Here is a 17,948-nt window from a genome sequence, read left to right as displayed (position 1 = left end):
AGTGAATTATAGAACATCGTAAGGCACGGTGTACTTAAGTAGAATACGAAATATGGTAAGGTACCACGCGCTTAAGTGATTTTGGCATATTATAAGATATGGGTCATATACACTTAAGTGCGCTTTTTAGTTTGCAGCCCACACAAGTGGTTCTATAAATAGAACCCTTGTGTAGAAGCATTGTCACACTTGCAATTTCGTTTCTCTCTCTCTCTCACTCAAAGCCTTCATTCGTAGCAGCTAGCACTGAGATTGAAGGAATCCGTTCGTGTGGACTGAGTAGAGGCGTTGTCATCGTTCAACGTTCGTGATCGCCACAAGAGGTAACGATTTTATCACTGATCATGCCCATTCGTAAGGATCATTAAAGGAGAAATTTTAAATTCCACTGCATTTTGGATCACCATTTTCCTTCAATAAGTTCCAGGCTTACTCTTTTATTGGACAGGGAATTATTCCTTCTTCTGAGGGACCCCCTTTTTTTCGAAATAAAATTGAGGCATATTCTTCCTCCATTTCTCGTTCTTCTTTGCCTGTTGGGCGCTTTCGACCTTCTTTCCTTCCTTCTTATCGAACACAGCACTATATCAGAGCACATCATCACTTATGAATATTCAGTTTTGCACCTATGGATGAATTCTAGCAACCCCTATCTAGTCTTAGGGTAAACAGCCTCAATTTATTTCTCACTTTTGAACTCAGTCATTTCAAAATCCTCAGTAATTTCGACCCCATTTATGGTTACATGCTCTACGTAACTGGCGTCTCCAACTTGTAATGGGCCATAATAAATTTTCATTGGAGACTTTCTTTTGGAAAACTTCAGTCTTCCTTCGTTCAATGCATTCTGAACAAGATCCCCGAAAAGAAAGCATTGTGAGGTAGAAAATTATGATATTTACAAAATCCTCATTTCTTTCTTTGTTCCAATGGTGGTACTCTCGCGCCTGGTGGCACTAATACTTGACCATCTATGACCAATAAGTCAAAAATATCATCACATTTGGTCACGTCGAAGGTGTAAGTTTTCTTAGGGAACTTATCATTTTTCTCAAGTTCGGAAGGATTCTTCCCATTTGCATGCGTAAGCAACTTACACACATATGGGGGACTTGGCTTTAATTCAGCTACATCAACCTTAATTTCTTCGACATGGTTATATTCGATATCTGACATCAAGTTATTACCTTCCATGTCGAGGAATGCCACACGTTCCTTCTTACCTTTATTTACTTTGGCTTTCTCAGTCTTTAGTCTTTCAACTTGTCGAACTTTGTCGGTCAACTGAGTCATATCTCTCAAATACTATGTATCTAATTTCTTCCTAATAGAGTAATTTAACCCTCCAACAGTCATTTACATAACTCGTTCTCAGGCACTTGAGTAAAACATCACGTTTTCAATAATCAAAATCGATTTAGGTAATCGTCGATTGATTCAACGAACTTTTTCTTCACACTCGACAACTCTTTCAGACTAATTTTGGATTGCCCCATGTAAAACTGCTCATGGAAGAACCTTTTTAATCGAGTCCAATCATTAATGAAATGGGCAGGGAGCATTGTAAACCATGTAAAGGCATTTTTGGTTAGAGAACTAAGAAAATATACCATCCTTAAGTTCTCATTATTCCCTATGTCTCCCGCCTCGGTCAAATATCGGGCAATATGCTCGAGGGTAGACTCATTTGTATCACCGGCAAATTTGGTGAACTTAGGGACTTTCCATCCCCTTGGCAATTCAGTTTGTAACACATATTCTGATAGAGGAGATGTATAATTTGGCATTTGCAGGCCTATGTTCAAACTATTTTGAGCCATTATCCGTTCGACAATGGTTGCAAGGTTGTTTTCTCCCGACATATTTCCTTGTCGAACTTGGTGAATGACTTGATATGTGTCTTGATTTTGATTAACCATTATGACAGGTTGACACTAGACTTCCCTAGGTATCTCTTTTCCGACTACCTAGGGCATAAATTTATGCCCCTGATTTACCGTGTTTTCCTCTAAGGCTACCCCTTCATTTCGAACTTACCTAACAACTTAGGGTTGTACCATAGGTCAAACTTGCGCGGGTGGAGCACCAAAAAAATAAACAATTTGATTCATTTGAGTCGCCAACTATTGTTAACTCTTATTTGTATTTTGAATCAATGGGTTAAATATAGTACTCATTTGTTGGGTAAGAGTATTGACTATATCGCGGTTACTCTCATCCATTTGCTGTCGCATTCTTATAACAGAATTTGACGTAAACGTTTGCATTGCCTGGGAACTAAATCTCATTCCCATCTGGGGTGGAATAGTTCGACCATGGTTACAGATGGTCGACCTAAACGCTAACATTGTCGAATAGTTATTCGCAGCATTATCTGCAAAAGTTACAGGATTACATTATTAATGACACAGGTCATATCTCTCTTGAGCTAATCTTTCCACTTTGGTGTATGGTCGTGACGAATCAATATTTGAATTATATCACACTGAAATAAAAATACACAATATTTGAAAATCGTTGATAAATCAATATAATGCAGTTAAAGAAACAATTTATATTTCATTACTACATTTGCATCCATTACAACCATTTCAAGGTGTTATATACCCTTGTTAATCACAATCCAAACGTCGATTATTCGAACAGCAAAACACCATGTCTCTTTAGAATCATCGATATCCTTAACACAGTCAAATTTTCCAGACATTATATGTTGCACAAAATCAGAAAAGTAAGCATCAACACGGTAGCTTTCCCAACTAAATTCACGAAACAAATTCATGCAAAATACTGAAATAATGGATGGCATTGAAACAGTACGACACATACGAACACAAACGACAATAGAAAAATAAAATAATCATAAAAATGGTACATTTGCCAGCTAAAATCAGGAAACAGACTCATGCAAAATAATAAAACGATGGATATGAATGAAGTAGTAAGGTACATACATGAAACATTAAAAATGATACATTTTCCAACTAAATGCATGAAACATAGACTCATGCAAAATAATAAAACGATGGATATGAATGAAGTAGTTAGGTACATACATGAAACATTAAAAATGATACATTTTCCAGCTAAATGCATGAAACATATTCAGACAAAAGACGGTAACCTTTAAGTCTTCTTCATGTTGATGATTCCAGAGAAGCATTGCGGCACACATAGGTATATGAAAAGGTCTTTGGTTTATGAAAAACATGAAATTTTGTTGACAAATTTATTGAAGAATATAACATTATTAATTGAGCAAGTGATTAGACTTGACAAATTACAACTAAGAGTATGAAATACACCTTAATATTAGTTTTAATTTGGGCAATTTTGATGGGTATTTTTTTTTTATATTATATAGTAGAAGCGCTCCTAATGGGTGTCAAATATATAAAGAAAACCCCAAACTGTTTGGTTAAACCGACCGGACCGCTTCATTATGTATTAAGAAAATCAAATTTAAATTAAAAATATAATGCTTAACCAAACTTTATATTATACTTAAGGTATTTAATAATAACATATGAGGAGTATAAGATACCATGTAGAACTACATTCACAACTAATTTATCTCAAAAGTTTAAGGTCAAGTAGTAATTTGCAAGCTACAATCATTTCTATATCCATTACAATATATTCAATACTTTCAGGTTTAACACACTTTAGTAACAGCTGATAAATATGCAAATTCCTATAAACTATACCCTGATGATCAAGTCAGGTGATGCACTAAACACATAAATATACAAATATAAGCCACCTGCATGGAACCCAGTGGTCAAATGATATTATGTTGGCAGATGCCTAAACTATACATAAAAATAAGATGCACTATAATTCACAGTCGAATTGAGCTCAATACAGCACTAGTTATATCGATATGGCGAGTGAAAGGCGACTTTGTGACTAGTGTTCTCCACGTCTTCTTTTTCGGATTATAGATTTGAAAGCACATGGTTCCTGTCTTTTTATAGGGTCTGGACCTTCGAGTTTCTGCAAAATCATCATCATACAAATGCGACAATACATACACCTCGCCAGAAACTACGACGATGCCAAAAGCTGAACCAAGGGGAGCTTTTTTCGGTGGCACACGAGACTCGTATTCCCAATGATTTGAAGACATGTCATATCTGCAAGATGTATTCATCATAAAAAAGGTGAATTACAGATTTGCAATTTTGGAAGCTCTGGAATTGTAATTTGCAAGTAAACAATCAAAGCCTTAGCCATCAAGGATATATAGAATGATGTACTGTTTATATGGATTGCAAGAAGTTCAAGCATACAATTTCAGATTGATTATCCAAGAAAACTAAAGTTCAACAACTGAACTTTTTATCCATTTATACTGTTATAATCGGTTGTAATCAACTATTACAGGGACGAATGCTAGTTATTATACTTTGATAAATGTGCACCACTTCTAGACATGCACGCATAACCATTCAAATTTGAAATGGAACCTTACAAGAATCGCCTAAACTTTGGTGGGAATAACTAGGCATTTATAAGACTCGCAAATATGTATACATCAAACATAGGTTCAGATACAACCTTGGATTGTGATAGAAAGATGGATCAAGTGGTGGGCCTGGACAGTTACAAGAGAAGTAAAAGAATAAAAGAATAAAAGAAATAATCATAGGAGTTTGTTAGAGTTATTATAGGAATTAGTTATTACAGAAGTTTGTTATTTTAATTAGGGGGGTTTGTTTCGATAAAATAGGTATTATAGGAATTAGTTATTACAGAAGTTTGTTATTTTAATTAGGGGGGTTTGTTTCGATAAAATAGGAATAAGCTTGTGGCTATAAAAGAGGACAGAAAGGTAGGATTTAGGTATCAAGGAAATCAATTAGGATTCACCATCTTGGTGAGGGAAGCACTGTGTGCTTAGGGGCTGATTGGTATTCACCATCAGTTGTTAATTTCATTATTATTTTACAATCGATTCATTCTTTTATTATTCCATTCAATTATTCTCTATTTCTCCCATATATTCATATAAGAACCTAACAATTGGTCCGACCTACCGGATCAAAAAAATCACCACCACACCGAAATTGTAGATGCCACGAAAGCCCAAGATGGGGGATCGTATGGACGCGTTGGAAACACAGATGGTTGACGTCGAAACACAGATGGTGGACGTCAAAGCAACACTGCAGACGTTAGCTCAACAGATGCAACAACAAAGCGCTGTTCTCTCTGATTTATGCAAACAGATCGGTCAGAAGAATACGAATCAGGAGAGTGGGGGTCCCATGGGTGAGTCTTCACATGAGGAATCACGTTTGTCAGGGAAGAAGGTGAAATTGCCATTATTCGAAGGAGACAATCCTGTTGCATGGATCACACGAGCTGAGATCTATTTTGATGTGCAAAATACGACTGATGAGATGCGAGTGAAGTTGGCACGTCTGAGTATGGAAGGTTCTACAATACACTGGTTTAACCTTTTGATGGAAACAGAGGACAATCTGTCCTGGGAAAAGTTGAAAAAGGGTCTGATTACGCGCTATGGAGGAAGACGTCTGGAAAATCCTTTTGAGGAATTATCCACGTTGAAATAGAGGGGTAGTGTAGAAGAATTTGTGGAAGCTTTTGAGCTTTTGTCGTCACAAGTGGGAAAACTTCCAGAGGAACAATATCTGGGTTATTTTATGAGTGGTTTGAAGCCACAAATTCGTCGTAGGGTTCGGACTTTCAATCCTCTGAATCGGATGCAGATGATGCGTATTGCAAAAGACGTAGAGGAAGAGTTGAGAGAAAATGATGATGACACGGGCAGATACGGTAGCAAAAAAGGAGGGCAGGATCGATGGGGCCGTAGTGATTGGGCCGGGCCAACTTTTCGGAACAGGAACGGGTCAAATCTGAAAGAGACAAGTCGTTCCAGTTGGGCCAATCCGACTCAGAAAACAGAATCAAGTGGATCTAACACGCTGTCTACGACGTCGTTAGCTTCATCTGGGAAAAAGGGTGAGAATGATTCGCGACCTGAAAAAGGGAAAGGGATTCGCAGCATTCGCAACGACGAGATGGATGAGAGAGGGGCGAAGGGGCTGTGTTTCAAGTGCGGTGGAAAGTATCACCCTACTCTCCATAAGTGTCCTGAGAGATCCTTACGAGTATTGATTTTGGGTGAAGGAGAAACTCTTAACGATGAAGGTGAAGTCGTATCTATGGAAGAAGTGCAAACTGACGAGGAAGAGGGGGAGGAGGTAGAATGTCAATCCATGGGTGTGTTGGGAAGTATGAGTGGAAATCGTACCATGAAAATTGAGGGAAAAATTGAAAATGTGGATGTGTTAGTGTTGATCGATAGTGGTGCGAGCCACAATTTCATCTCCCCTCAAGTAACAAATGCGTTGGGGTTAGAAATCACTCCTGACCCTGCCAGGAGCATCAAACTTGGAGATGGACATAGGGTGAATTCTCAAGGGGTGTCCAAAGGAATTGTAATAAAGATGGGTTCTGTGAAAGTAGTCATTGATGCGTTGGTACTGGATCTGGGAGGTTTGGATATAGTATTGGGAGTCTCGTGGCTGAGCACACTAGGAAAGGTAATAATGGATTGGAAGGTGTTGGTGTTGTCTATGCAGTTCATGTATGAGGGGCAGATGGTTAAGGTGTTGGGTCAAGGTAGCAGGCAAGAGGAGCATAGTTATCTGAACTCCTTTTTGGATGACAAGCTGAATAGGATGGGAACTGAATGATGGGGATCTCAGCATCACCAATTGGAAGCTGGCGAGATCTCTGTGCCAACAGAAGTAATTGCGATTCTGGAACAATTTCCTGCAGTTTTTAAAAATCAAATTCAGCTGCCTCCGGAGAGATCTCAAGTGCACCATATCAAATTATTTCCAAATCATGGAACAATCAATGTTAGGCCCTACCGGTATCCTCACCATCAGAAGGAGGAGATTGAGAAACAAGTGACTGAACTGTTGCAGGCAGGAGTGATCAGACCCAGTATGAGCGCTTTCTCTAGTCCGGTGATTTTGGTAAAAAAGAAAGATAAAAGTTGGAGAATGTGTGTGGATTACAGAGCGCTTAACAAAGCTACAGTTCCGAATAAGTACCCTATTCCCATCGTAGACGAATTATTGGATGAATTATACGGCTCGATTGTTTTTTCGAAGATTGACCTTAGGTCCGGTTATCATCAAATCAGGGTGCATGAAGATGATATTCCCAAAACAGCTTTTAGAACTCACAATGGCCACTATGAGTATCTCGTGATGCCATTTGGGTTAATGAACCACGTTCCAAGCAACCATGAATGATATTTTTAGGCCCTTTTTGAGGAAATTTGTCTTAGTTTTTTTTGACATACAGTAAGAACATTCAAGAGCATCAAAAGCACTTATGTCAGGTTCTTTCTGTTTTACTTGAAAACTGTTTTATTGCAAATCAAGCTAAGTGTAAGTTTGGGTGTGCTTATGTCAGGTTCTTTCTGTTTTACTTGAAAACTGTTTTATTGCAAATCAAGCTAAGTGTAAGTTTGGGTGTAAGCAGATTGACTACTTGGGGCACATTATCTCAGGTAAAGGGGTAGCAGTAGATCCTGCGAAAGTAAGGTGCATTTTGGATTGGCCAGAACCAAAGAATGTAAAAGGAGTTCGTGGATTTTTGGGACTTACTGGGTACTATAGAAAATTTATTAAGGATTATGGCAAAGTGGCCAAGCCTTTGACTGAGCTGACCAAGAAGGATAACTTTGCGTGGGGAACAGAGGCAAATGCAGCTTTTCAATTGATGAAGATTATCATGACTTCACCCCCTGATTTGGTATTACCTAATTTTTCTCTACCCTTTGAAGTGGAATGTGACGCAGCTGGTAGAGGTATCGGAGCAGTGTTAATGCAGCAAAGGAAACCTGTAGCGTTTTTCAGCAAAGCATTATCTCAAGGCAATTTAGCAAAGTCGGTGTATGAAAAAGAGCGTATGGCCTTGGTATTGTGCATCCAGCATTGGCGACACTACTTGTTGGGAAAGCAATTCAGAGTATACACGGATCACAAGAGTCTAAAACACTTCCTGCAGCAGAGAATAACTTCCCCAGACCAGCAGTGTTGGTTGGCTAAGTTGCTTGGCTATCAGTTTGAGGTGAAGTACAAACCAGGGATGGATAACAAAGCTGCTGATGCTCTATCCAGACGTGATGACGATGCTGATTTGGGTACCTTGATTTCGTACCCGCAATGGACCGATAGCAAAAAAAATTTAGATGAGGTGAAAGATGATCCAAAAATTCAGGACATGATACAAACCGTGTTGTCTGCTCCTGATTCTAAGCCAGGCTATTCTGTTAAGCAAGGTGTGTTGTTTTATCATGGCAGGCTGGTTCTTTCTCCTAAGTCCCCATCTATCCCTCTACTGTTGGAGGAATTTCATTGCATTCCTACTGGTGGACATTCAGGTTTCTTGAGAACTTATCGGAAGCTGGCGGATAATTTATATTGGCTGGGAATGCAGAAGTCGGTGAGAGAATTTGTGCGTGCTTGTGATATCTGTCAAAGACAAAAGTATGTGGCCACTACTCCCGGAGGTTTGCTACAACCTCTCCCCATTCCTAATGGTATTTGGGAGGATCTTTCGCTAGATTTCATTACGGGTTTGCCTAAGTCTAAGGGTTATGAGGCTGTACTGGTGGTTGTGGATAGGTTGTCTAAGTACAGTCACTTCATATTGCTCAAGCATCCTTACACAGCTAAGTCCATTGCTGAATTGTTTGTAAAAGAAATAGTGTGGCTTCATGGAATTCCAAAGTCCCTTATCAGTGACAGGGATCCCTTATTCGTGAGCCATTTTTGGTTGGAATTATTTAAACTGCAGGGCACTAAAGTGCAGATGAGTTCTGCCTATCATCCAGAAACGGATGGGCAAACGGAAGTGATAAATAGATGTCTGGAAAGCTATTTGAGATGTTTTGCTTCAGATCAACCCAAAACTTAGTCAACTTGGCTTTCGTGGGCTGAGTTTTGGTACAATACCACCTATCATGTGTTGATTGGGAGAACTCCGTTTGAAGTGGTTTATGGAAGGCATCCTCCTAGTATTCTGCGGTTTTTATCAAATGAGACTAAGGTGGTTGCGGTGGCATTAGAGCTAAATGAGAGAGATGAGGCTCTAACACAACTTAAATCACATCTACAAAGAGCGCAAGAACAGATGGCGAGCTATGCTGACAAGAAGAGAAGAGATGTGCGTTTTCAGGTGGGTGAATGGGTTTTATTTAAATTAAGACCTCACAGACAGCAGTCAATGGTTAAACGGATCAATAAAAAATTAGCGGCACGTTTTTATAGGCCTTTCAAAGTTATAGCTAAGGTTGGAGAAGTGGCATATAGGCTACAACTGCCTGATCAGTCCAGGATCCATCCAGTTTTTCATGTATCACTATTGAAGAAAGCAGTGGGAGACTATCAGGTTCTAGGCGAACTTCCCAAAGATTTGGAACTCACAGATGACAGTGATGTGTACCCAGAGAAGGTCATGGGCTCTAGGGTGACTATGAAGGGAGGAGTGACTGTGCAGCAAAGTCTCATTAAATGGAGGCACAAGACATGGGAGGATGTGACATGGGAGGATAATGCAGTGTTGCAGGGTCAATTTCCAGATTTTTGCCTTGAGGACAAGGCCGTTTCTATGGAGGCGGGAATTGATAGAAAGATGGATCAAGTGGTGGGCCTGGACAGTGGGCCCAAACCAAAGGTTTGGAGGGTTTACAAGAGAAGTAAAAGAATAAAAGAAATAATCATAGGAGTTTGTTAGAGTTATTATAGGAATTAGTTATTACAGAAGTTTGTTATTTTAATTAGGGGGGTTTGTTTCGATAAAATAGGAATAAGCTTGTGGCTATAAAAGAGGACAGAAAGGTAGGATTTAGGTATCAAGGAAATCAATTAGGATTCACCATCTTGGTGAGGGAAGCACTATGTGCTTAGGGGCTGATTGGTATTCACCATCAGTTGTTACTTTCATTATTATTTTACAATCGATTCATTCTTTTATTATTCCATTCAATTATTCTCTATTTCTCCCATATATTCATATAAGAACCTAACAAATTGGTTGGACAAGGAAGGACGCCACAAAAGGATATGATCCTGGACAAAAAACGAGGGATACACCACATAACCAAAAGATCTTAACACTCAGTCCAAGTCACACAAACCAAGAAACTCATCAGAAAGCAAGTGAGCAAGCACAAACCAGAAAATAAATAGAGGGACTCAATCTGCAAACTCGGTCTAAATTGAATCCTCGCATCCAAAAATCCTCAATCAAAGTTGCATCACTCGTCACAATTATACTACATTGCTTAATTGCTAAGATGAAGTTGCATGACACTGCAGCCTAAACAAAACCGCATCCAAGATTCGTAGTTGCTATAAAGAAGCATTAACTAGCATACTTTTTGACAAGCACACAACAAACATGTGCGTAAATTTTATTTTTACTATATAATGTAGAATCAAGCCTAACAAAAAAGGAAGATGCTATCTTTTCATGCACAAGTGCAAACTTAATAGTTACTTCAATTTCAATAAAACATCAAATTCATAAACAAATAAAAAACATTAAACAAAATTTAACAATCATAGATTTAAAGATATTCTTAATGTTTATAGCAACAGATTAATTGCCAAACCCGAAACACGAAAGTACCTGAAAATCTCATTCCCATCAAGCATGAACACCAAAGGAGAGCCACTATCATCACCAACAACAATCTTCCCAGCCCTAACATTCTCGCCATCACCCCACGTATCCCCAACCTCCCGCCACGCACCATCCTCCAATCCCATCACCGCCGCGTCTCTACAATACTCATCCACCGGAAAAACCCCCGAAACCGTCCTGGAAGCACTATAACCACCAACAACCCAAAACTCCTCCCCTTCCCTCTCCATAAACCCAACACACCCAGCCCGAAAACACGGAAGAGGATCCAATTCTTCCCACTGATCCTCCACCACATCATAACGCTCCACAGCCCGAATCCGAGATCCCGCCGCAGCAAAAACCGTATGCCGCGATCCACCTCCAGCAACCACAATATTACCAGAGGAAGGAACGACGGCGTACGCGAAACTTCCACGAGGGGAGATCATCGGAGCACGATTCTCCCATGAGAAATCACGGAAATTGAAACGGAAAGTTGAGGAAGAAGACGACGGACGATTAATCGGGAAAGAGCGAGTATCGAAAAGGGACCCGCCGATGATGTAAATGTGAGGACCAAACGGAACGGCGGCGAAGTTACATAAACCGTAAACGTGAGGGTTACATGGCATAGGAGGAAGTGGGCACCAAGCAACGGCGTTAACGTCGAAGAGATAAGGCGAAGCGATTGAAGGATCTTGAGGGAAGATACAGATAAGATTGTTACGATTTTGACCTAAGAGTGTGTTGAGAAATGATTTTGATGAAAGTGCGGATTTCCATGATTTGGAAGTTGATTTGAGACGAGCGTGATGAGCGTAAGGTACGATGGAGAGGATCGTTCTTGAAACTTCGTTTGGGAGGCCGGGGATGAGGATTGATGACGATGGTGGTGGTGGTGGTGGTGGTGATGATGAATCGTCCGGTGATGACGGTGGAGGGATAGCGACGGAAATCATTATTTTTTGTTACTGGATTTTTTGTGTCAACACGAGTTTTAACTTGCGTGGGTTTTTTTTTTTTGTGGGAGCGTCGTTTTGAGAGTTTGGGGTTTGTGTTCCGAAAAATGAATTCGCTTTTTCTTGTTGGACAAGATTCACAAGATAATGTAAGTGGGTCACTCCACATTTTACTTGTCTTTTTTCATTATTCTAGAAAAAGGAAAGGTTTCTTTAAGATTTTATTTGTTTTTTTGCATGGATTGTCATCTTATTTTCGTTTCCAACTAAATGCGTGTTTCACCAATAAAAAATTATAGTTTCAAGATAAAATTACTTTTATTTTTAAAATTATATTTTGATTATTATTTGAGTTTGATTTTTTTTATGAGAAAAAGGAATATGTATTTATTTTTATACTGTCAACCAAAGAGACTCGTGTATACCGTCACATTACACTTTTATTTTTAAAATACTGTTATGATTTGATAATATAAAATGTTTTGATGGAATGACAGTGACGTTTGTCACCTTTCGACCTGAAATCATTATGGTCCTTAAATGAGGACTTGATCACTTTAGTAGCGTCAGACATTATTTGTGTTCAATATTGAAACTAAATTTGATCGGAAGGTATGAGTTCAAAGTTTCTTGCAGTGGTTTAGAGCTTTTTATATGGTGGATGAGGATTTACCTACAAGATTAGCACTTTAACGCTTAAGTCAATTTGAAATTGAAAATTAATATTTGAATGAGAGGTTTTGAATACCTATGAAGTGGTGTGCTTTCCTCTATAAATAGGAGAAATAGTTGGTAATTGCCTGCATGTGGAATGGCATAAGAAGCGGTCAGACGTTGGCTTAATCTAGGAAGTTAGCATGACTTCCATGTTAATTACCACCTACTCTACAAAGATGGAGGGTCTACCTGCTCCGTATTGCATGTCTCACTACTCCCTCATTAGGCATTTGTCTTTTGGGCCTTACGAACAACCCAGAATAATTGCACCCTGAACCCCTTGTTTTTGCTTTGCAGGGTGAGGGTTTGTAACACGCGTCTTAACTCAACCATGGAATTTGGGCCTGGGAGTCCTAGATAGGACGTTGTCGTTCTTGGAAATAAGGGCATTAAATTTCGTTCTTGTAAGACGTATCGCCATGCTGGGAATGACTGACATGTCTCCATGCGCTAGTTAGTGATGATGTTTCTCCTTCTTTTATAGTACTTAATTACTTTTAAACTGTTTTCGAGAATATCTCAATCGTTGGTGGTGTGAGGTGGATCGCACGGTCTTCATTGCCTTAATAGAGTATAAAGGTTTTGAAACATCATTTTACTTTTTTTGTTGTTAACGACCTACGAAAAAAGCATTTTTGCTTCCTTTATCGCTTTTCTCTAAGAGCATTTTTTTCAGTGTTGGATCAAGTTTAAATGATTGTGTTTGTTGACACTGGTTTTGCATGTTTAATTGTTCCTTCATATAGATCTTGAAGTTCATGTTCTCTTTTTTGTTATTGTTCCTTTTCTCTAAGGCTTACATGGTAGTGATTGTCTAAGCTTACTTGTTTGTTTCATTGTACCAACATTTGTTCCATTTACAACACATTTTAACCACGGTGATAGTGTCAACTTCGACAGAAGGTTGACAAGGATATTTCAGACGATTGGGTCGATATTGACATATTGGGAATTATTTTCACTTTTGTTCGTGAAGATGTTTTTGACCAAACTTTGACTAACATGGGTCTCGTAACCGACTAGGGGTTGTTTCCCTAAAATTAGAGGATATGCAAGCGATGTGATAGGTGTGTTATTCCTTTTCATGAATGTCTATTTTCAATCATAAGTTATCGTCTATCATTTAGTGAGTTTGATGTCGTTTACATCCAGTAAGTTGAGCATTTGTTAAAGTTTTCTAGTATCGATGCGAGTACAAAAGGGTAAGTCGATCGGAACTCTATTTTTTCATCTTTTCAAGAGTCAAAATGAACAATTCTAGCTTTCTCTCCTTGAGGAAACACGTCAGGTACTTCGAAGAAGCACATGCAAACTATGACAATGATATATTGTGATTTTGGCCTCCTCTTTGGTAACACATCTTCTCAAGAGGTTGATTACTCATATTTTGAATAAATATGGATCATCCCAAACATATTGATTTTCATCTCGGAGGAACGTCATTTTTTGTTTCCAGTTAAAATCATCATGTATCAAACCAGTTGCTTTATAATTAGATATGTCAGCAAACCACAATCTTTCTTGCACCATGAGTACTTTCTCATCATGAAGTTCCTCCAAAAATTCACGCTCTTGTTTGGTTATCTCATTGTTCACCAACCTGGATAAATGATCTGCTATTAAGTTTTTTGTTCCCTTTTTATCTCTAATTTCTATATCAAATTCTTGTAGAAAAAGCATCCATTTGATAAGTCTAGGCTTGGAATCATACTTGGTGATTAAGTACTTTATAGCGGCATGGTCAATGTGTATAATAATCTTTAAACCAATGAGGTAAGATCTAAAATTTTCTAACACATACATTATTGCCATCATTTCTTTTTCTATGGTAAAATAATTAATTTGAGCCTCATTCAAAACTTTCCTCGCATAATGTAGGGTATGCAAATTTATATTTTTTATTTGTCCCATAATTGTACCTACTGCATAATCACTAGTGTCACACATTAATTCAAAATCAAGTGTCCAATCAGAAGCTGCGATTATGGGTGCAGTTATCAATTTTTTCTTTAAGCCTTCAAAAGCAAGAAAACATGCATTATCAAGATTAAATGGCCTATCTTTGCTAATGAGGTTGCTTAATGGCTTGGAGAATTTGGAGAAATCTTTGATGAATCGCCTGTAGAATCTTACATGGCCAAGAAAGCTTCGGGATCATTTGAAATTCATCGGGTGGTGGAAGTTTCTCAATCACTCCAACCTTTGCTCTGTCGATTTCAATGCCTCTTGAAGATATTTTGTGCCTGGGTATTATGCCTTTAGTCACCATAAAGTTGCATTTCTATCAGTTCAGAACTAGATTTATCTCTACATACCGCTTTAGTATGATATCCAAGTTTCTCAGACATAGATCAAATGAAGCTCCAAAGTATTGAGAAGTCATCCATGAAGACTTTAATGAATTTTTCAACCACATCAAAAAAAGTATCTTGCATACATCATTAAAATGTTGCAATAGCATTACATAATCCGAAAGGAATCCATCTATAATAAAAGACACCAAAAGGACATGTAAATGATTTATCCTCGTGATCCCCCGAGTTGACAATGATTTAATTATATCTTAAATAACCATCTAGGAAATAATATAATTCTTAACCTGACAATCTCTCCAACATTTGATCAATAAACAACAAGGGGAAATGGTCTTTTCTGGTGGCTTGGTTAAGTCTCATGTAATCTAAATGTAGTTTTTATCTAGTGATGGTTCTTATCGGGATCATTTCATTCTTGTCATTTTTTATCACTGTCATACCTCCTTTCTTTGGAACTACTTGGACGGGACTCACTCAGGCATTGTCTAAAATTGGGTAGATGATTCCAGCTTCAAGAAACCTCACCATTTATTTCTTAACAACCTCTTTCATGATGGGGTTCAAGTGACGCTGAGGTTGAGCTACATATTTTAATGTCTCTTCCATCATTATTTTATGCATAGAGTATGATGGACTGATTCCTTTTAAATCATATAACACTCATCCTATTACTTTCTTTTTCTCTTTCAAATTTTGAATTAATATTTTTCCTCCCGAATGGATAGTGAACTGCTGATATTAATAACCTTGTTACCGTCTTCTTCTAGAAATACATATTTTAAATGTGACAGTAACACCTTTAATTCAGGTTTGGCATCATTTGTCTTTGGCTCACTTCTCAATTTCTCTGTTATGGCTTCCATTTGGGGAACTTCTTTCAATGTGTCAAATTCTTTTAAGCACTTTTCAATATCTTTTTCTTCTTCAGCATTAAGTACATTGAGTGCATCTGTCAGAGCTTCGTTCCAGAGGAATCGGTATGTGCACTTGCTTTCTCACATCCATAATAGCTTCATCAATAGAATCCATTTTAAAATAATCCCCCCTGTCTTTTGAATGCTGCATTGCTTCAAACGGGTTGAAACTCACCTCTTCATCTTGAACTCTGACTTTCATCAACCCATTATTAATATCAATCATCATTCTTGCAATCATTATAAAAGGTCTGCCTAAGATCAGAGGAGCGTCGTCATCTTCTTATCTTTCCATCACAATAAAGTCTGTTGGAAACAAAAAACTATTAACCTTAACCAAAGCATATTTAGTTATTTCTGATGGATGTGTGATAGATTTGTCAGGTAGTTGCAATGTCATGTTTGTTTGCTTCATATCAGGATCACTAATCCGTTTAATAACCGACAATGGTATAAGGTTTATGCTCGAACCCAATTCAATGAGTGATGTACCAACATTGACATTCCTAATGGTGACATGTAATGTAACTCTCACAAGATCATTTTCTTTTTGGGGAAGGGTTCTCTAAATAATAGCACTACAACTAGCATCCAAATGAATGATTTTCTCATCAGTGGATCTCCTTTTCTTCGTCAGAATCTCCTTCATGAATTTAGAATATGTAGGCATCTGCTTTAGGGTTTCAGAAAATGGAATATTGATCTACAACCGTTCGAAGATATCCAAAAAGCTTGTAGATAACCTTTCTCTGTCTTTCTTGGTTGGAGCATGTAGATAAGAAAAATGTTGCACCAGAGGATTCTTCAGATTACCTTTCTCCTCCCTAGCCTTTTGATTATTGGTTTTCCTCTATTCACTCACTTTTTCTCCAACTCTTATTTTTCTTTTCTTTTTTCATTTTTCAACTAATTTTTCCTATTTATTCTTTTTTTATTTCCTTCTCACTTTTTTCTATTTCTTCCTTTATTTTTCTTTCAACTAAACAACAACTCGCTCCATTTCTAAATTATCACTAATGCCCTTGTTAGTCACTCTACCGCTCCTAGTTGTAATCAATTCGCAATGATATTTTAGATTGGTTTGAGTGTTAGCAGTAAATGTTCCTCCTTGTTGATTAGTCGGTTGCTTGGATATCTGACCAACTTGAGTTTCAAGATTTTTAATTGATGCGCCAGTGTTCTTCTAGTTAGTAAAAGACAACTGTATAAACTGATTTAGAGTGTTCTCAAACTTTGAAGTTCTATCTTATTGAGGAGGGTTCTGGTTGTAATTCACATATGGAGTTTGTTTGTTGGATGGTTTTGTGTCTTGCCTCCACCCCTGACCATAATTTGAAGTGTTTCCTCTTTGATAACCAGTGTTGCATTGATATTCCCCTTAGGATGGTCTCCATTGCACAACTCACAATAAGCAACTTGTTGGTATTTATTCGGCACTTTCTGCATTTCTTTGAGTTTTTGTGGGAACTTTGACAATTGTTTTGTTAGTTCTTTTGTTGTTTGAGTCAACAACTTATTTTGAGTTAATATTGCGTCATTTATCCCAATTCAATTATTCATGCTTTTCTTTGTGAAAGACCTCTATTATATTGACCTTGGTGGTCGTTGAGTGACATTCTTACGATAATAGATATCGTATTTTCCACACTCTTAGACATTAAAGAGACATATGCAGTTGCATCTAAGAGAAGTTTTGGTTGCGATTGAAGTACGTTATAGAAGATGTGAATTTGAGTAAGATCTCCAAGATAATGGTTAGGACATCTTGTCAACATCAACTTATATTGTTTCTATGCTTCACAAAGTGTTTCATTTGAACCTTGAGAAAATACGATAATAGTGGTCTTGGCTTCCATAAATTTGTTGTGTGGAAAGCACATGTTAAGAAATTTCTCCTTAAATGAGTTCTAAACGTCATAACCTTAACCAGTTAGTTCAAGTACCATTCATTTGCTTTCTCTATCAGCGAATGAGGAAACAATCTCATGAACATAACTTTTTTTCTACTTTAGATGCTTTGAGTGTACCTGCAAGCTCATAGACCTTGGTAAGATGAGTGTATGGATCCTCGTGGTCAATTGCAGCAAAAGGGGTTGCATATGTGATTTGAAGTAGTATGGTATTCATATTTGTTTGTCTGGTATTTATCGAAGATCTAAAAATATGGACTAGTCGTCTTGGGCTATTATGATAAGGTATTCCACCACCCTCATTGTTGTTGTTGTTATTATTATTATTGTTATTTTTGTTATCATTCTATTCAGCCATGGCTTCTTCTATTATAGGAGATGTTGAAGAAATAAAAGTTGAAGTTCCTTTTTGTTGCTTCATTTGCTTGGCTAGCTGCTTTCGTCTTCTATTCT

The 17,948-nt window shown here is 37.9% G+C and overlaps 1 protein-coding gene across 1 annotated transcript; it reads right to left on the bottom strand.

Moving 5' to 3' along the window:
- Window positions 1–3,541: 3,541 nt before the first annotated feature.
- On the bottom strand, window positions 3,542–11,786 carry LOC127126073 (F-box/kelch-repeat protein OR23). Its single transcript, XM_051054921.1, has 2 exons — window positions 10,684–11,786; window positions 3,542–4,136 (listed from the first exon to the last, which is right to left on the bottom strand). The coding sequence occupies exons 1-2, from the start codon at window positions 11,637–11,639 to the stop codon at window positions 3,842–3,844; spliced, it is 1,251 nt and encodes a 416-aa protein (XP_050910878.1). The 5' UTR covers window positions 11,640–11,786; the 3' UTR covers window positions 3,542–3,841.
- Window positions 11,787–17,948: the final 6,162 nt, after the last annotated feature.

Source organism: Lathyrus oleraceus, chromosome 3, assembly GCF_024323335.1.
Source record: "Lathyrus oleraceus cultivar Zhongwan6 chromosome 3, CAAS_Psat_ZW6_1.0, whole genome shotgun sequence".
Classification (NCBI taxonomy): domain Eukaryota; kingdom Viridiplantae; phylum Streptophyta; class Magnoliopsida; order Fabales; family Fabaceae; genus Lathyrus; species Lathyrus oleraceus.
This window is presented reverse-complemented; position numbering and strand designations above follow the sequence as displayed.